This window comes from Oryx dammah, unplaced genomic scaffold (genome assembly GCF_014754425.2).
Source record: "Oryx dammah isolate SB20612 unplaced genomic scaffold, SCBI_Odam_1.1 HiC_scaffold_11229, whole genome shotgun sequence".
In the NCBI taxonomy this organism is placed as follows: Eukaryota; Metazoa; Chordata; class Mammalia; order Artiodactyla; family Bovidae; genus Oryx; species Oryx dammah.
In genome coordinates, this window is record NW_024080622.1 from 2,631,342 (window position 1) to 2,652,109 (window position 20,768).

Sequence of the window (20,768 nt, forward strand, 5' to 3'; positions counted from 1 at the left end):
TACAAAGTGACTGGAGGTAATGGAATTCCAGTTGAGCTATTTCAAATCCTAAAAGATGATGCCAAGAAAGTGCTGCACTCAATATGTCAGCAAATCTGGAAAACTCAGCAGTGACCACAGGACTGGAAAAGGTCAGTTTTTGTTTCAATCTCAAAGAAAGGCAATGTCAAACAATGTTCAAACTACTGCACAATTGCACTCATTCACATGCTAGCAAAGTAATGCTCAAAATTCTCCAAGTGAGGCTTCAGCAGTACGTGAACCGAGAACTTCCAGATGGTCAAGCTGGATTTAGAAAGACAGAGGAACCAGAGATCAAATTGCCAACATCCACTGGATCATCTTAAAAGCAAGAGAGTTCCAGAAAAACATCTACTTCTGCTTTATTGATTATGCCAAAACCTCTGCCTGTGTAGATCACAACAAACTGGAAAATTCTTCAAGAGATGGGAATACCAGAGCACCTTACCTGCCCCCTGAGAAATATGTATGCAGGTAAAAGCAACAGTTAGAACCAGACATGGAGCAACAGACTGGTTCCAAATTGGGAAGGGAGTACATCAAGACTATATATTGTCAACCTGCTTATTTAACTTTTATTCAGAGTACATCACGCGAAATGCCAGGCTGGATGAAGCACAAGCTGGAATCAAGACTGCCGGGAGAAATATCTATAACCTCCAATACACAGATGACACCACCCTTATGGCAGAAAGGGAAGAAAGACTAAAGAGCCTCTTGATAAAAGTGAAGGAAAAAGTGAAAAAGCTGGCTTAAAACTCAGCATTCAGAAAATAAGATCATGGCATCCAGTCCCATCACTTCATGGCAAATAAGAGTGGGAAAACACGGAAACAGCACCAGACTTTATTTTCTTCAACTCCAAGATCACTGCAGATGGTGACTGCAGCCATGAAATTAAAAGGTACTTGCTCCTTGGAAGAAATGTTATGACGAACCTAGACAGCATATCAAAAAGCAGAGACATTACTTTGCCAACAATGTTCCATATAGTCAAAGCCATGGTTTTTCCAGTAGTCATGTAAGGATGTGAGAGTTGGACCATAAGAAAGTTGAGCACTGAAGAATTGATGCTTTTGAACTGTGGTGTTGGAGAAGACTCTTGAGAGTCCCTACGACTGCAAGGAGATCAAACCAGTCAATCCTAGAGGAAGTCAGTCCTGAGTATTCATTGGAAGGACTGATGCTGAAGCTGAAATTGCAATATTTTGGCCACCTGATGCAAAGAACTGACTCTCTGGAAAAAACCCTGATCCTAAGAAAGATTGAAGGCAGGAGGAGAAGGGGACGACAGAGGATGAGATGGCTGGATGGCATCACCAACTCAATGGACATGAGTTTGGGTGAACTCCAGGAGTTGGTGATGGACAGGGAGGCCTGGCGTGCTGCAATTCATGGAGTCGCAAAGAGTCGGACACGACTGAGCAGCTGAACTGGACTGAACTGAAGATAGTCCCTGCCCCCAGATAGCTTATTCACTGTGGAAGAAACAGTGGTACACAAGTTAACATCTTCCTATACTAACTGCCTGAGTACACATGAAGTGATTAATTCATACTGGGAATAAAGAGGAATGAATTTGGGCAACCTACAGAGTTCAGCAGCCTCCAGGAAGACCCAAGGTTAAAAGGACCCACAGAGAACAGAGCCACACACTGGTGTCAACAAAAGTAATTTCATTCCCCTGAGGAATATTCAGTCCCTAGGATAAGGACACAAACTATATTGCAGCATTCCTAAAATATGCAGAAATGCAAAGGATCTCCCAGACCAAGAACAAACCCAAATGTGTAGCCCAAAAGTCATAGAAAGGAATGGACTCTGCAGATCAGCATCACAATAGCAAGAGTTGCATAGAGTTGATACTGCTTCAGCGTCCTTGAGAGGGTTAGATAAATAAAGTAGCTTCTCATCTCAAGACCACTGGCTCAGCAGAACACCAAACTTTCACGAGTTTTGGAATTTATCATGCAAAGCAAAACTCTGGGAATTTCACAAAGTAATAAATCTACTCAAAAGTATAAATTTAGTTATACTACTTCATATAACCAGGAACTGATGAGGAATAAAATAATTTCAATTACCAAATTTCATCCTTATATACTCATATGGATCTTCCTGCCACAGTTCTTCATCCTCATCTTTATAGCACATGACAGAAAAAATCACATCTTCAGAGATATTCTAAGAGAAAAAACAAACCAATAAATGGATATAGAGTATTCACATTTGGGGAATATGAAAGGCTTTACGAAGTCATTTTTCCAAACTGTCATATTAATGTTTCTAACAGATCTTTAAGATCTATAATAAGATAACACTAAACAAAATCTATCCTAGACACCAAAGATAAAAGAATTTGCTTTACCTTTCAGCTACCATCTTAGAGATTACAGAATTAAAGAATGCATACTTTAAGAGGAAAAAATTTAGTTCCTAACATCTTCAAATTATCCAGTTATTTTATTTATCAATGGTCCATAACTTTTCATTGATTTGTTCCTTATCAATGCTGAATTAATCAATGCTTAACAATGCTGAATTCTACCTTTAAGTAAAATTGATACAAACAGAAAACTTTAACTTTTGCTGTAGAATTTAACAACCTAAAAAAAGAAATAAAAACCTACGAAAGAAAACGATCATGTATCAGGCTGCATTTCCTACAAAAGAACACTACCTTAACTACAGCCCTGGCGACCGGTTTCAAAATGCTGTTATACAAAATACCTCATTTGATCCTAGCAACTTGCAGGTAAGGAGGGGAGAAAAATACTATCTGACGTATCAGAGGAAAAACAGAGGCTAAATGAGATTCCAACCAAGATCAATTCATTTAACTTGAAGGCCTCATTCTTCTCAAATATTTAAACTTCTAAACTCTTTATATGAAACATCAGATACTCTTCTGAAATTATTAATGAAAACAAAAATATGTTAAATATAAAATACTGGATTAGTTAACACTGACCTTCTCTTGAAAATTTTTAACCAGAGGATAATTTCGGAGACCTGCTCACTGACACTAACCTGTATATGCGGCTTCATCTGCTTCCAGGTCACAGAATGAACAACTCCTTGGTTGAGATAGTTGAAAGCTTGCTGAAGAACACGGGGAGCTACATACTCTTTCTGCCTATACTGGTCTAAAATTTTTAGTAGTACCTACAGGAAAATAGGAAGAGAAAACATAGGAGAAAAAATAATTTTAAAGTTAACAGGAGGGGCATTTTAGGCATGACATAAAATCAAGTCAGAGGTTACAGAGATAAATAAAAAACTAACAGATTTTTAGAAAAATAAATATTTTGTGAGAAATCACATGAGCTTAGATAGGTCCTTGTTAGACTGAACTGAAAGATATCTCACTGTGATTTTCTGCCATTTACCCTACTTCTAACCTGTGGAAGTATTCAAAATAAGCCTATATTCTATTCCACATACTAGCTCTTCAAATAAATTAAAACTACTGTAAAATAATAGACTTGACTAAATGAACACTGAAAACACTATATCCATATAGTGAGAGACACCATAAACAGATTTTTAATATTTGACAAAGGTGCATTTCAACTGGAAGAGAAACAAGGTCATTCAAAACAAAACAGTACTGGGATAGTTGACTAGGTAGCTCCTAAAAAATTAATGTAGCTCCCTAACTAAACTTCACACCAAAATAAATTCTAGATGGGGAAAATATTTCAACAGCAACAAAAAAATGAAACCATAGAATAACTAAAAGAGTGTGGAAATTTTTTATTTTATAATCTCAGACCATGGAAAGTCTTTGTAGAAATAACACAAAACTGAGTTTTTAAATTTTATTTTTTTTTAAAGATTGTTTCTAAGGAAGGAACCATGCCCAAAGCCACTGCCATGACCCATGCAGGAGGCTGCACTACCACATAGCCCAAGTATTCTGGTTCCTGATCTCCAGAGTCCTTCACTACAAGCAAGCTTAACTCTCAACTGATGCATAAACTTATAAGTGTTCTTTTAAAACACGTACAAAATTTATAAATTCAGAACATGAATTCAGTTCAAGTCACATAAAATTCAGGCTTATAAAATTTGTCAGAAGTCTTATCACCAAGAAACTCTTTCTGGAATTCAGACTAAAAAGGGACACTACTGAACACAGTTCTCCCTAATATGGCTGTGGTTCACGCGAAGTGCGGGTGGTAGCAGGTGAGCCACAACACTAACGAAAGGAACAGCTTTTGATTTAAAAAAAAAACATTAAAAAATGTCAGGAATATATACCTTAAATAATCAAGGTTCAGTTTATGGCATGGATGCAGTTCAGTTTAGTTGTTCAGTCATGAGCACCATTTTGTGAACGGCTTCCACGGCATGGATGCAACCGCATGAAATTTAAATGTGTGTGTATTTACACATGTTTATGTGACACTGGAAAACCTCTACTGAACACACTATAAGAAGGCATCAATTTCAGGATGCTTACTGAGGCTTTAATAGCAGTGGAAAGAGCAGAGAAGAGAGCTGACCAGCTCCCTGATTATCCTGGTATCCACAACGAAGTATATGTTTCAGTTCAGTTCAGTCACTCAGTCATGTCTGACTCCTTGCAACCCCATGGACTGCAGCACTCCAGGCTTCCCTGTCCATCACCAACTTCTGGAGCTTGCTCATACTCATATCCATCGAGTTGGTGATGCCATCCAACCATCTCATCCTCTGTCATCCCCTTCTTCTCCCAGCTTTAATCTTTCCCAGCACCAGGGTCTTTCCCAAGAAGTCAGTTCTTCCTATCACGTGGCCAAAGTGTTGGAGTTTCAGCTTCAGCATCAGTCCTTCCAATGAATATTCAGGACTGATTTCCTTTAGGATTGACTGGTTGGATCTCCTTGCAGTCATAGGGACTCTCAAGAGTCTTCTCCAACACCACAGTTCAAAAGCATCAATTCTTCAGTGCTCAGTTTTCTTATGGTCAAACTCTCACATCCTTACATGACTACTGGAAAAACCATAACTTTGACTATATGGAACATTGTTGGCAAAGTAATGTCTCTGCTTTTTGATATGCTGTCTAGGTTCATCACAGCTTTTCTTCCAAGGAGCAAGTGTCTTTTAATTTCATGGCTGCAATCACCATTTGCAGTGATTCTGGAGCCCAAGAAAATAAAGTCTGGTGCTGTTTCCATTTCTCCCCACTCTATTTGCCATGAAGTGATGGGACAGGATGCCATGATCTTCATTTTTTGACCTTTGAGTTTTAAGCCAGCTTTTTCACTCTCTCCTTCACTTTCATCAAGAGGCTCTTTAGTTCTTCTTAACTTTCTGCCATAAGGGTGGTGTCATCTGTGTATCTGAGGTTATTGATATTTCTCCCAGCAATCTTGTTTCCAGCTTGTGCTTCATCCTGCCTGGCATTTCACATGATGTACTCTACGTATAAGTTAAATAAGCAGTTGACAACATACAGCCGTGACATACTCTTTCCCACCTGGAACCAGTCCACTGTTCCATGTTGAAGCCTGCACATCTGTTGCTTCTTTACCTGCATACAGGTTTCTCAGGGGGCAGGTAAGGTGGTCTGGTATTCCCATCTCTTAAAGAGTTTTCCAGTTTATTGTGATCCACACAGTCAAAACTTTGGTGTAGTCAATAAAGCAGAAGTAGATGTTTTTCTGGAATTCTCTTGCTTTTAAGATGATCCAACAGATGTTGGCAATTTGATCTCTGGTTCCCTGTCTTTTCTAAATCCAGTTTGAACATCTGGAAGTTCTCGGTTCACGTACTGCTGAAGCCTCACTTGGAGAATTTTGAGCATTACTTTGCTAGCATGCAAAATGAGTGCAGTTGTCCAGTACTTTGAACATTCTTTGGCACTGCCTTACTTTGGGATTGGAATGAAAATTGACCTGTTCCTGTCCTGTGGCCACTGCTGTTTTCCAAATTTGCTGATATACTGAGTGCAGCACTTTAACAGCATCATCTTTCAGGATTTGAAATGCAAACTGTCTAATGGGCCTTAAGGCAGAAAGCAAAGAGGAACTAAAGAGCCTCTTGAGGAGGGTGAAGGAAGAGGTGAAAAATCTGGCTTAAAACTCAAGATTCAAAAAACTAACATCATGATATCCAGTCCCATCACTTCATGAAACAGATGGGGAAACAATGAAAACAGTGACAGACTGTATTTTCTTGGGCTCCAAAATCACTGCAGATGGTGACTGCAGACATGAAATTAAAAGACACTTCCTCCTTGGAAGGACTTTCCAGGTGGCTCAAGTGGTAAAGAACCTGCTTGCCAATGCAGGAGACATAAAAGATTCAGGTTCAGTCCCTGTATTGGGAAGATCACCTGGAGCAGGGCATGGCAACTCACTCCAGTTTTCTTTCTGGAGAATCCCTTGGACAGAGGAGCCTGGTGGATTATGGCCCATAGGGTCACAAAGAGTCAGACATGACTGAAGCAACTTAGCACGCAGGCACACTCCTTGGAAGAAAAGCTATGACAAACCTAGACAGCATATTGAAAAGCAGAGACATTACTTTGCCAACAAAGGTCCCATCTAGTCAAAGCTATGGTTTTTCCAGTAGTCATATAAGGATGTGAGAGTTGGACCATAAAGAAAGCTGAGCACTGAAGAACTGATGCTTTTAAACTGTGTTGTCAGAGAAGACTCTAGAGAGTCCCTTGGACAGCAAGGAGATCAAACCAGTCAATCCTAGAGGAAATCAGTCCTGAATATTCATTGAAGGACTGATGCTGAAGCTGAAACTCCAATATTTTGGCCACCTGATGCGAAGAACTGAGTCAATGGAAAAGACCCTGATGCTGGGAAAGATTGAAGGCGAGAGGAGAAGGGGATGATAGAGGATGAGATGGTTGGATGGCATCATTGACTCAATGGACATGGAGTTTGAACAAGCTCCAGGAGTTAGTGATACACAAGGAGGCCTGGCATGCTCCAGACTGTGGGGGTCACAAAGAGTTGGACACAACTGAGGTACTGAACTGAACTTAATGGGCCAATAAAGTAATTTGTGAGAAAATTATAGCCATAGCTTTCCTGAAACACTGCAAGGTAATTTTTAGAAATGATAATCCATAAAAGGAATTACTCCATCTAAGATGTCAGGTTTTAAGTATTTAACTTTCTATCACTGACAATAAAGAAGACTAATATGCAGAGACTGATAAAAATCTAGAAACACTTTCTTTATCATTAAAGCCTTTTACTATGTCTGATTAATCTTTGTTTCCTGACATGAGGTCAGAAAGTTACCTGAAGAACATGATCTAATACTGGTGACTGCTGTACAAGTATCAATCAACATACTTGAAAGGGCTGAGTCCAGCATCAAGGAGGGGTATTCTTTTTTTTGTTTGTTTGTTTGGGAGGGGAATTCTTGCAGTAGCTACCCTAGTACATTTGCTTCTAAAACTGACAGCATTGCATTAGATTCCCAGAGCTGCCATTTCATCCTTAAAAATAGGTAATGTATTAATTAATATTTTATAATCTACTTTTAAATGACAAAAGTGACTTTAACTACTTTCAGTAGTAATCATCCTTTTATTTTAAAAATGTTAAGTTTATTACCTGTTGAATTCCCACTGCATAAGTTTTCAAAAAGAATTCAGAAAATTCAAAGTATTCTTTTGTGACATTTCCTGGGCTTCCATATCTTGAAACACAAAGAGAAAATGTTTAAATATTGAGAATTTTGTAAACAAAACATGCTCATTAGTTTAAATACTTTTTGATAGATACATTCTACTGGGGCAGAAAACTAACACTTTCCCTTTTATTTAAAAGCCCCGAAATGAAATTATGACAAGCAGCACTTGGACTCCAGGCCATACTTAAAATTTCAGACAGAAATATCATCTCTCCATCCTTTTTTAAAGAGACTAGAAAGACCCAGCGAAGACCATTCACCTCATTACGATCTCAAAGCCTATGATCACAGTGAAGCCTGCTTTAAAACAAGCACAGGGTAACTTTTTGCCCTCTAAAGAAAAATAACCAAATACCATATAGCATCAAGGGGACCTATTCAATTTTATTATATCCAATACTGAGATGCTAAGCACAGATGGTAAATCAAATAACCAGAATTACCGTTCAAAGAGTCGAGCTACAATGTGTAGTGCCCACTTCTTACATTTCCACCAGACTAGTTCTGGTCTATCATCCTCATCAATCTGCAGAGTCTCCTAGGAGGACAAAACACCCAGATAAAACTCCTACAATGAAAGGGTTTATGTGACTAACAAAGGCAGAATAAATGTTGTTATAAATTAAGCAATATTAAATATGAATTCAGATTGCCATACAAATGCAAGTTCTTACTTTACAGATTGCTAGGTAGGAATTAAACAAACAAAACTTCAACTAACTAGTGCTATTGTTCACATTTATCTCCTATCTTTAAAAGGCCCAAATAAGTAGAAAACAAAATACAAAACATCACATCCCTCAAGGAAACTCTCTGGGATACCAAAAAGTTCTATATCTTGATCTGGGAGACAGTAACACAAGTGTCAGTCTGTCAAAATTCACTGAACTGTTCATTAATTTCTGTGCATTAATGTGTATAAACTAAACCTCAACATAATTTGTCCCAAGATATAGACAAAGGAAGGAATATTGAGACATGTGGAGACAACATCTGGAGACAAACTCAAAACTTAAAATATTTTATAATTTTTATAATTTTATATTTTAATATAATGTTTAATATATTTAATATAATTTTATACATAATTTTTAAATTTTAATATATTTTAAGTTAGTTAATCTGATTAGTTATCTGAGTTAATCTGATAGATGAAATATAGTATCACATTTATTGCAGATAAAAATGAGACACCATCTTTCACCTATCAAACTGGCAAACTTAGAATTTAACAAAACAGTATCAGTCACTGTTTATTAAAGTATAAGCCAATACAATGTTTCTAGAAAGCTGTTTTCAAGATCTGTCAAAATAGAAAATTATAGCCATTACTTTCTACTAACTTTTAATAAACTATAATCTATAAAAATACTGAATCACTATGCCAAACACCTGAAACTAATATAAGATTGTGAATCAACTCTACTTCAATTAATTAATTTACTAATTAGCTAAAGATCTGTCAAAGCCTTAACACAGCAAGGAGGTTACCCAGACAAAATAATCATATATGTGCATAGAAATCTAACTACATCCTTACAGTTAAACCTATAACAAGCTAAATATCTAGCAAATGAAGCATTAAGCAAAAATGTACCATACAAAAAAATTCAAAATCGTCCAAAATATTTCTAAGAAATTTTAAGTGAAAATTAATATCAAAACAGTACCCACTCCAGTATTCTTGCCTGGGAAATGCCATGGACAGAGAAGCCTGGTGGACTACAGTCCATGGGTCACGAGAGGCAGGCGTGACTGAGCACGCACGCATGCACACAACTGTCTATATGTATATATGTCGCTTTTACACTCATCGTAAAATATAGCTGTTCTTCCTGACAGATTTCGTTAATGCTTCTTTTCCTGTATACCCTTTTTAATCACTTTTTAATAGGATTTTGTCAGTAGAGCCTTTTTAATCACTTCTTCCTTAAAGATTTTATAGTATTTTCTGTAGGAAAAAATGTTGTATATGAATGCAGAGAAAAAAAGAGAATGATTATCAAGTTTTAAAAATGGCTATCTATTTTTAGTAGGATTAAACAGTTATTTTATTAATTTTGTTTATCTGAATTTTCTGTAGCTGAGTATGTATCATAAATTATTTTTATTACAGTAATTTTTTTTTCCCCAAATACCAGTCTGGGATAATAATCAGTCTACCACAAATAACCCAAATCCAACTTTTCCCAATTCTTCTTAGAAACAGAAGCCCTTTCTTACAGGAGGAACAGTCCTGTCAATAATAGTTCGGAAGATCTCCATCCACGCTGTCATGGTTTGGTTATTCACCAGTTGAAGAGGCAATGCATACTGAAAACAAAAGACAACAATATCAGACAATAATTCCTCCCCTCTAAAAAATCTGCAACTCATCTATATAGAAAGATTGAAAAACATGGAACAGCTAACACTTGACCATGAAAATAGTATTTTCAGATGATTCAACCTAAAATTTAACTTAAAACAGCTCTATAAGCATATGTGTGTAAGTTAAATTTTTTAAATCTAGAAAATATACATGCTATAAATTATTTCTCTGAGCTCCTCCTTTTTTTTCAGCCATGCTGTGCATCATCCGGGATTTTAGTTCCCCAACTAGGGATCAAACCCATGCCCCCTGCATTGGGAGCATGAAGTGTTAACCACTGGACCTCCAACGAAGTCCCTGGTACATTTTTAGGTAAAAAATAATAAAAATAATACAGAAAGAGGTCATTTATTCAGCATGAGACTCTAGATAAGTGATTTTTTACCATTTACCACTTTAGGTGTCAAACTTTATCTTTCCAGCTTTATTGAGATAGAATCGATATATAACACTATGTAAGTTTAAGGTACACAACATGATCATTTGATACACATATATATTGTTAAATTACAACAACGTTAGTCAATACTTCCATTACCTCATATAATTATCCTTTTATTTTTGAAATGTAGTTCATTTAAAATATTATATTATTTTCAGGTATACAAGTGACTTCACTATTTTTATAGACTTATATTCCATTTAAAGTTATTACAAAATAATGGCTGTATTTCCCTGTACAATACATCATTGTTACTCATTTATTTTATACACAGTAGTTAATATCTCTTAATCCCATATGCATCTTGATCCTCCCCACTGCCCTCTCCTGTTAATCACTAGTTTATTCTCTGTATCTATGTATGTTTCTGTTTTGTTACAAACACTTGTTTATTTTTTAGATTCCACATGTAAGTGATAACAGTATTTGTGTTTCTTTGCCTGACATTTCGCTAAGTGTAAAACACTCTAGGTCCATCCACATTGCTGCAAATGGCAGAATTTCATTCTTTTTATGGCTGAGTAATATTCCATTGTATGTATATGCATGTACATAAACATACAATATCTTCATTCATTAATCTATTGACGGACACTTAAGTTGCTTCCATAATACGGCTGTTGTGAATAATACTGTTACGAACACTGGGGTGTATATATCTTTTGAATTAGTGTTTTCATTTTTTCCAGATATATACCTAGCAGTAGAATTGCTGACCATATGGTAGTCCTATTTTTTGTTCTTTGAGGAAATGCCATATACTTTTTCATAATGGCTGTACCAATTTACATTCCCACTAACAGTGTATGAAGATTCCCCTTTCTCCACATCCTTGTCAACATTTGTTATTTGAAGATTTTTTCATGATAGGTATTCTGAAATGAGGTGGTATCTCATTGTGGCTTTGATTTACATTTCTCTGGTGGTAAGCAATGTTGAGCATCTTTTCAAGTGCTTGTTGACTATCTATATTTCTTGTTTGGATAAATGTCTATTCAAGTCTTCTGCCCATTTTTTAATTGGGTTTTTGTTGTTGTTATTGAGCTATATGAGCTGTTAATATATTTTGGATATTAACCCCTTATTGCTAATATCATTTGCAAATATCTTCTCCCACTTAGGGGAGAAGATATTTTTTGTTTTGTCAATGGTTTCCTCTGCTGTGCAAAAGCTTTTAAGCTTAATTAGGTCCCATTTGTTTTTATTTCCTTGTCTTAGGAAACAAATCCAAAAAAATATTGCTATGATTCATGTCAAAATGTGCTACCTGTTTTCTCTTTTAGTTTTATGGTTTCCAGGTCTCACATTTAGGTTTTTAATCCGTTATGATTTCATTTTTGTATATGCTATGAGGAAATGTCCTCATTCATTTACATATGACTGTCCAGTTTTCCCAACACCACTTACTGAAGGGACTGTCTTTTCTCCACTGTATATTGTTGCTTCCTTTGTTGTGGATTAACTGACTATATGTGCATGGGTTTACTTCTGAGTTCTCTGCTCTGTTCCACTGATCTATACGCTTATTTTTGTGCCAGTATGATACTGTTTTGATTACTGTGTATTTGTAGTGTAGTCTGAAGTCAGGGAGTGTGATATCTCCAAGTTTGTTCTTTTTTCTCAAGGTTGCTTTGGCAATTGAGGGTTTTGGGTAAATTATCTGTTCTACTTCTGTGAAAAATGTCATCAATATTTTGATAGAGATTTCAGTAAATCTATAGACTGCTTTGGATAGTATGGACGTTTTAACAGTATTACTTATTCCAATCCAAGAACACAAAATATCTTTCCATTTCTTTGTACTGTTTTCAAACTCCTTCATCAGTGTTTATAGCTTTCAGAATATAGGTCTTTTACATCCTTGGATAAGTTTATTCCAAGGCATTTTATTATTTCTGATGCAGTTGTAAATAGGGATGTTTCCTTAATTTCTCCTCCCATAATTATCTTTTTTGTGATGCAAACTCATTTTAATGACTTTAATGAAAATCTTTCCTTCAAGAAACACTTTTTTCAATTAATTTTGTCTACACTGTGGCATGATATCACAGTCCGCTACACTATATTACAGTGTACAACTCCCCTCCCAACTACACCTTGAGCTACAGATGAGGGTAGCACCTCTGCATCCATGCATTCCAAAACCTGCTACATGCTAAGGATATAATAAGTAAAGCTTCATTCTAATTGAGGGGGGAGAAACATTTAAATAAGAAATTACAATATGGTGTGATAAACAGAACAGATAAAAGCATTACAATGTTGATAAGAGCACCCATGAGGACCATGTAACGCAGCCTGCTAATAGAAGAGACAATCTCTGGAAGAAGTGATGTGCAAGCCGAGACACAGAGAAGGAGCACAAATGGACCAGGGCAGAAAGGGGAAGGAGGGTGCTCCAGGCTGCACGGTGCCTTAGAGGCTCAGCAGTGACAAGAGGGCATGACCTGCTCATGAAGCTAAAAGAATTTCCATATGGCTGGAGTGTAAAGAACAAAGCTAAAGCTAAATACAGCATAAGATGAGGTGAGAGATGAAAGGTTTTATAGGCCAGGTGAAGAAATTAACACTTTATTCTAAATGCAGTGGGCAGTCAGTTGGTTGTAAGATGGAGCAAAGAGGAACAGCAGGCTCAGGGTTAGGGGGAAGATAATAATGAGTTCACTTCTGGACAAATGAGTTCTGAAATATGTATGAAATATTCAAGAGCCCTGTACACAATAAATATTTAATAAATGCTTACACAAAATCAATTTCATTATATCATACTTTTTATAACAAAAATTTTTCTGCCTTTTCCTTTATAGATAATCATTCTTTACTTACATAAACACTGGAACTATGCCACTTAAAGCCTTCTAAATTTTTGCTTCCAGGATTCCTCACTGAAGAATATTATTATATCAGCACATAATAATTACTGAAATGGTTTAAAATGACGAGGGTTTTTTTCCCCAGATTTTTCAGGTTTTTAGCACATACATGTTAAGAAAAAAAAATTAGATTTTTCTCTCTTAGCAAACCAAGTAGAAGTAGAGACTTTAAGAAAACTATTTCATCATCCTCTGTCTTACTTACAGTTCCTGGCTATGCTTCTCCCAGTGGGAAAGGGAAGTCTGGCTCTGAATAAATGGGATATTACTATGTCTAATGGTAAGACATCTCACTGAATAAAAAATGTTTGCCCCAAAGTGATGCTCCTGAGAAAGATTTCTGAACAGAAAAAACCAAAAGCATCATACATCTTCCTAGTTTATTACTTTTTAAAAAAGGAAAAAAAGGTGAAGGGATATGTTTTCTTAGTATTCTAGTTTCTTCTCTTTTCTCAGAGGTGCCTCCTTTCCCCTTCCCACTCCCCTCAAAAAGGCAAAGCTGAAAAAAACACAAATATCCTCCCTGGACTGTCTCTATTAAATGTTTAAAAGGTGAGGCTAAAAATATAAATCCTTATTAAAGAGAAATATTCTAGAACAATATAAAAGTACTTCAGTCAGATAGAAGCCAAGAACAAAACCAAACTATCCTGACTCTCTACCTTGATGAAACTACCCTCTTGCCATGACTAAGTTAAAAGAAAAGCATGAAATAAAGCTTTAATCCACTCATCACTCAAATAGTTTAAACTGACAGCAATTATTCTTTCTCCACTCAGATCTAAATATCTTACCCAAGCCTTTCAAGGATTAAATTTTAAATATTTTTATATTTAAAACATTCCATATTAATGTTCATTATAGCTTTCAATTAAGAAAAAGGAAATTTTTAAATGAAGGTAAATGAGTCACTCAATCTCATTTGTTAGCTTTAAATTGGGTCAAATGCAAACAAACTGCCATCAACATGATTTCTCAATAAAAAAATAACTCTCTTCCTTTCTCTTCTCCTATAATTATAACTAATCTACAGGCAGAATGCTATGGACAGATTAGTCAAATCATCAGGTTTTAGGACAGTTAACTGCCTTGTTTCTTCCATACTCAGACTTCAGACACTGGGGTGAAAGACATATGGCCACTGAATCTCAGCTCTGCCACTCAGATAACCTTGGACAATTAAGTTGACCTCTCTGAGTCTGTTCTCTCATAAGGATTATTTTTTTTTAAGAAATACATGTGAGAATATATAATATGTAGTTTTCAACAATAAACAATAACTGACACTTATGAGCACTTTCAATGTGCCAGGCAGAAACACATGGCATCAAATTTGTCTTCTGCTATAGAAACTTACCTGCACAAGTGCATAAAAGATTTTCAGAATCTGTTTCTGTATTAATACAGAATAATGTGAGGAATCAGGAAGGAGCTGCATGATTTGTTGCTGAATACGAGGCAGAAATATTTGCATTGCTGCTATAAGAGGTTCTCTTTCCTCTGCTTTCTTATATCTACATGAGCAAAGACAAAACAAGAGAACAATAATTTCTCCCCCCACAAAAGAGCTATAAGCAATGAATGAAAAACAGTATTTCTAAACTATATAAAACTAAAACAATAACTTTCCAAACACTGTATTACATTTCACTTTGGATTGTTAGAATAAACCTGAGACAGACTTTAAAAGAGCACATCCCTGTTTCAGGCAGAATACCTAAAATCTTTTTAGAAAGAGTTGGACTAATTCAAAATAATCAAAAACAGCTTTGCAACTTTTCTAAATCAATTTTTCTAGTACTTAGATTAATTTTCATCATACCACAATTCTTGCCACAAAATACAGGCTGATATGCCAGCTTAAATAGATATTCCTATTATATAACAAATAATGGTGGAAAAAAACAGTTGTCTCTACTGTATATTGAGAAGTTAAAATAGTTTACAAATGTATGTGCTCTTAGATCACTTTAATAGGTGTAAGTCTAAAATATCCTCTAAAAATCACTTTAAAAGGAGGACTACAGAACTCTGTGTGCAGAGCAGCAGTTCGAAACTAGAAAGCAATGCTATTGAACGTGACACTACTCCCACACTTCCCAAGCAATTCTTATAGAAACGAAGCTCATTAGCAAAGAAACGTGAACACTTTCTACCTTGCATCCAAAAAGGTAAATGTTTGGTCTACTTAATAATGTGCTCACTTGAAGACAAATGTTAAGGTACCTCTCCATCAAAATTTCCAAGGAAAGCTGTTAAATAAATGGTCCTCTGAAACTAATAAATAAGTTTGAGAAGCACTGCCTGAAAGATTAACACATTAGCAGATTAAAGATTCTTTGAAAAACTGTAGTAAATTACCACATTTGTGTTTAATCCAACATTTCCCAAACTAACCTGATTCTGCACAACACCCACAGCAGACCCCTCTATGCAATGTAATTCTTTCTAAGTAACACAAGGCTGGTATCTTCAGCCAATAGAAATCAACTTACTCATATGTCTTCACCAGTTGATACAGACATAACAAACTGCCAAGCCAGCTTCCACTGCTCTGTGATTGCAAGTAATAGTCTATCTTGTCGACTACCGCTGGCCAGTGACCAGGGAAATCGTATTTAATGATGGCACGGAGACACATTGTTAACTGGACTCTATAAGGTGGGGGGAAAAAGTCCACAATCTAAGTAGTTATAAATATCAGGCTTCAAAGACCTCTAGTACTGTACACAAAAGCACTTTGATTCCTATTTGTCTACATTATATAGTTATTTATCTAGGGTGATAAGAAAAAGAGTGGTCCTATTAAAAAAAACACCTCCTCAGTAACTCAAACTTAATGAAAATAAACAGAATGAGTGATTGCCGAAAATGTATCAAATCTTTCAAATGGTCTTATCCTAAAGATAAGCTTTGTAAAAAAAAAAAAAAAAAATTTAATAAATTCATAAAAAAGTCTCCAGAAAACAAAAGACAATGAATCAACCCCAGCTCTTATAAAATTTCCCACCTTGTCATATTTTGTATTTTGGTTATCATATCCTACAGGGAAAAAAAAACAAAGTATTTTATTATTTCAACTAGACAAACTTAACCTAAAAATGGTCACAGTAAGTAAAATGGAAGCCTACATAACAGTGGGAAGCATCTCCATGAATCAGTCATCAGCAATTCCAGCCACGCAGTATTTTGCACCTATCAAAGCTTCCTTAGATCCTAAATTTTATACGAAGTACCAAGTACTAGCTGGAAATTCCTGAAGTGGAATGTTAAGAGCTATTTCCAAAGAAACATAGGAAAAAATCAACAGGCAAGACATTAAACAGAAAAAAAAAAAAAAAAGAAATATCTTCAATAAAACCACGAAGTTAAGTGATAAAAGATGTGATCTCATAACACTTAGGTCAGTAATCATTTCCTCAACTGGATCCCAGTCACAACTGAAAAGAAAGTGAGGGGAAAAAATTTCTCTCCTACAAACTCTCAGTGTGTCCTTACATGGTCACTTGCAAATGGTCAGAAAGTGAATCAAGCTAAAATAGGATTCCACTATGCCAAGAAAAAGATACGTATTCAGTTCAACAGCCAAAAACTTGAATTCACTGAAATGAAACAAACAAAATAATGCCTTTTCCTTGTGTCTCCAAATCTATCTGCAAAAGATCCTTTGCAGTACTTTTAAATAAACTTTGAGAATATTTATTTAAGAGTGGTTACAGTTAAGCCTTCAGGACATAAAAGAAGCAAAGCCACAAAGAACTGTCTCATAATAAAGATAAAGATAACCTCCTATGCCACCAGCAGCTGTTCCTAAACAACCAACAGATCATATATGTATTCAATAAAAATGAAAAGCTTCATTTTTTTAATTTCATCTTCAGGTTGACCATCTTAATCCTTTCTCATTCCAAGCCAAGCAAAGGATGTCTATGAACAGCCATCCTTTCATATATTACTGTGTAGAAGCATTGCTTGCAAGATTCAGAGAGATTTAAAATGTAAAGATTTTGCCAAGAAATGGACACATGATGGTACCACAGGGAAGCCAGTGCCAGACGGGCATGTGGGCAACCAACAAGAATAAAGACTATTTTCTTTCATCAGTACAACTCCTTTCTCCTCTTAATGAAACAACTGCACAAAGAGGAGTTCAATGCTTGTCACACTCAGGGATAAAGTTATATCTAATCTCTTGAATTTAATTTCGTTTCCCTACCTCGGATTCATCTGTTTCCCTACCTCGGATTCATCTGTTTCCCTCCTGCCTTTTCTAAAGAAATCTAATCACTCTCTCATGTTGAAAAGAATTTGTTTTTCCTATTTTAAGACTGCATAATTTTTTTGACTCTATAGTTGTGCTATCCAACAAGGGCAGCCACCAGTTATATAATTAAATTAGAAATTCAGTTCCTTAGGTACACTAGCCATATTTCAAGTACACCACTGGCTTCTAAGCCACACGACTAAGGATCAGACAGTATGGATACAGAAGATTTCCATCACCGGAGAAAGTCGACGGGACTCTACAGCAGCTAATCTAAATTTAAAAAACCAGAGATACTTCTAGTTTATACTTTCTCCATCCTATCTTCTTCAAAGGAACAGATGCTCAGCTCACAAAAATGAATAAAAAGATAGGTAGAGTATTACAAAAGTGGTAAGTTAAAACCCCCAGAAGTCAATTTCCCTGTATCAGGGAAAAGAAAAGCAAATAGTGAAAAGTCAAAGGCTCTAACTGAGAACATAGGTTATTTACATACAGGGATCTACACAACAATTTTAGTTACATGTTTGCTTTAACTCTTTTTATGGCTACTGATAGCAACTAAATCCTTTCCAAAATATTTTGAGGCAGGGACTTTCTGGTGGTCCAGTGGTTAAGATTCCTCCTTTCCCACTGCAGGGGGCACGGGTTTGATCCTTGGTTGGGGAACTAAGATCCCACATGCCACATGATGCAGCCAAAAAAACAACTCTCTCTATATATATACATATAAAAGCAAAGAATTACAAATGCAAAAACAAATAATTAAAACTGTATTGAGCGACCATCTTCATTACTTTGGATCTCTTTTAAAAAACAAACTTGAGGCTGATGATTAAACTAATTTCCCCCATCCACATAGTCTGTGCTTCCCACAAAGCACACAGATATAGTATAATGTACCTCACTAAATCTGGAGACCGAATTATTCCTTCCACAATATTATCACGTATTTGCTGGCGATCGTTTTCATGAATATTGAATGGAAATATTGCTTCTCCGGGCGGAGGTTCTCGGTCCGGCCAGTATTGTGTCACCATGTTCTTCAAGTAAATGGCAGCTAAATTAGAGGAAAAATAAAAGCTAATGTAGCAGTAGTGAAAAGATGGCTTTCATTTAGCCTTGCACAGCATGAAAGGCTAAACCCTTCAATGCTAAATATGACACCCAGCAAAAATGGAAAATCTTATAAATAGCCAAATGGAGAAGGGAAAATGAATAAGAATTTAAAGTTTCTCTTTAGCTAGTAAAGTAAATCTAAGCAGAAAACATCTCATTAAATATAGCTCCAGAGTTTACATGACAGAAAAATGACCTAGGAACTCAAGTATGTACCTATATACTAAATACAAAATGGTCTAAATGCAACTCTACTAAAAAATTTTCAGATCATGAGCGTCATACTGTTCATAATGTCCAATACTGAACTGACAACAGGTGAAATTCTACAGCCCTTCACATAGATTGCCTTTTCTCTTTCTTTCACTGAGTATTATTATCCCACACTACCATTTTGAAATTTGTATGCTTTTTATAGTATTGGTAATTATTATCTAACCCTTTGGAAATATTTGCCACTTGCAAATATAACAATAGACAAAAGAACATTAGCTTTCAAACATTTTTGGAAAATCTCGGGAAATCTCTTATCTGTTTATTTCTATCAAAGTACAATCATCAATGATTTGGTTCCTATTTTTTTTAATTACCTTCAACATTTAACAGGGAGAAGGCAATGGCACCCCACTCTAGTACTCTTGCCTGGAAAATCCCATGGACGGAGGAACCTGGTAGACTGCGGTCCATGGGGTTGCTAAGAGTCGGACATGACTGAGCGTCTTCACTTTCACTTTTCACTTTCATGCATTAGAGAAGGACATGGCAACCCACTCCAGTGTTCTTGCCTGGAGAATCCCAGGGACGGCAGAGCCTGGTGGGTTGCCATCTATGGGGTCACACAGAGTCGGACACGACTGAAGCGACTTAGCAGCAGCAGCAGTAACATTTAACAAAAGACTTCTGAAAGAAGCTAATATACTGCTACAGAGTTCTGACAGGGAATGCAAAGCTTTCTCACTAACCCAGCTGAGCACTGGGAATACATATGTTTTTATAATGTCATATTCTTACCTATACATAAAATATAAAAATAAAGAGAGATGACCTGCAAAGCATTATAACTATCTTCCCTTAAGTTTCTCCTCTCCCTTCTTCCCCATTCCTCCCTTCATCTCAATTTTAACATAAGCTAAACTGGCTCATAAAAGCATTATACCACAAAGACTAAATCAAAACATGTTCTACATTGGCTGTAATACAACAGAAATCCAGTGAAATTATGAACCTGATATCCTATAAGCTCCTCTTTCATTAGTTTTGATTCAACAAAGGTCTGAAAAAGACAATTTCACCTAAGACTTTCATTTTTTAGAATAAAAACAAAAATTATTTGAGACAGTGAAAGAAAGAGGGAAAAGGAGAAAGCGGGGGGGCAAGTGGGGGGGTGGGAAGGGAGAGAAAAGGGAAGGGAGGGAGGCAGGAGAGAGAGAGAGAGAAATGTGTCTATGTGTGAGAGTTTGGGTTTTTATCTTTTTTTAAGTCAGACCACACAGGCTCTGGACTAAGTACCATCATTTACCCCAGTATACTTATTTTATTATGTAACCGTCATCGGCAATAAAAATACACAAACTGTTGGAAAAAATGAATAAATGATCTAAGAATATGGTCCAACCTGTCAGCAGTTCAGACCGATTTCATGAGATTAATCTTTGCAAAAAGAAAAATCACAATGCCATTTTAATCCCTACAGAACTAGTCTTGAAAATAAAAAGCAATTTTCAGTCAGCAAAGATACAGACATGGTAAAATCATGGACCTATTCATAATTTATTCATTAAATGCTATTAATTTTATAACTAAAAATATTTTTATTCTGGGACACCACAAGAGATGGACTATATAAAAGACACTGACAAACTGTATAGGTTGCAAGAAACATGCACTTAGTTAAAATAAAACTGAACTTAATGTAATAATTTGAAAATAGAATATTAATTATGCTTATGATCATGGATTACTAAAGATAATAAAGGGAAAGTACCAAAAATAACTGAAACTCTACCAATAATCTAAAAATATCCCTTT

At 35.9% G+C, this 20,768-nt stretch overlaps 1 protein-coding gene across 2 annotated transcripts in view; it reads right to left on the minus strand.

Annotated features, from left to right (window-relative positions):
• LOC120861146 (importin-8) overlaps positions 1-20,768 on the minus strand; it is a 67,643-nt gene that overhangs the window by 39,078 nt on the left and 7,797 nt on the right. The window contains exons 3-10 of one of the 2 annotated variants that reach the window (XM_040236783.1): positions 18,525-18,681; positions 15,853-16,011; positions 14,715-14,871; positions 9,895-9,984; positions 8,115-8,209; positions 7,593-7,677; positions 3,052-3,186; positions 2,106-2,205 (exon numbers count right to left, since the gene is read on the minus strand). In XM_040236783.1, the coding sequence (XP_040092717.1) occupies positions 2,106-2,205; positions 3,052-3,186; positions 7,593-7,677; positions 8,115-8,209; positions 9,895-9,984; positions 14,715-14,871; positions 15,853-16,011; positions 18,525-18,681 (978 nt within the window). The remainder of the gene's footprint in view (positions 1-2,105; positions 2,206-3,051; positions 3,187-7,592; positions 7,678-8,114; positions 8,210-9,894; positions 9,985-14,714; positions 14,872-15,852; positions 16,012-18,524; positions 18,682-20,768) is intronic. The other variant, XM_040236784.1, reaches the window with a different exon arrangement.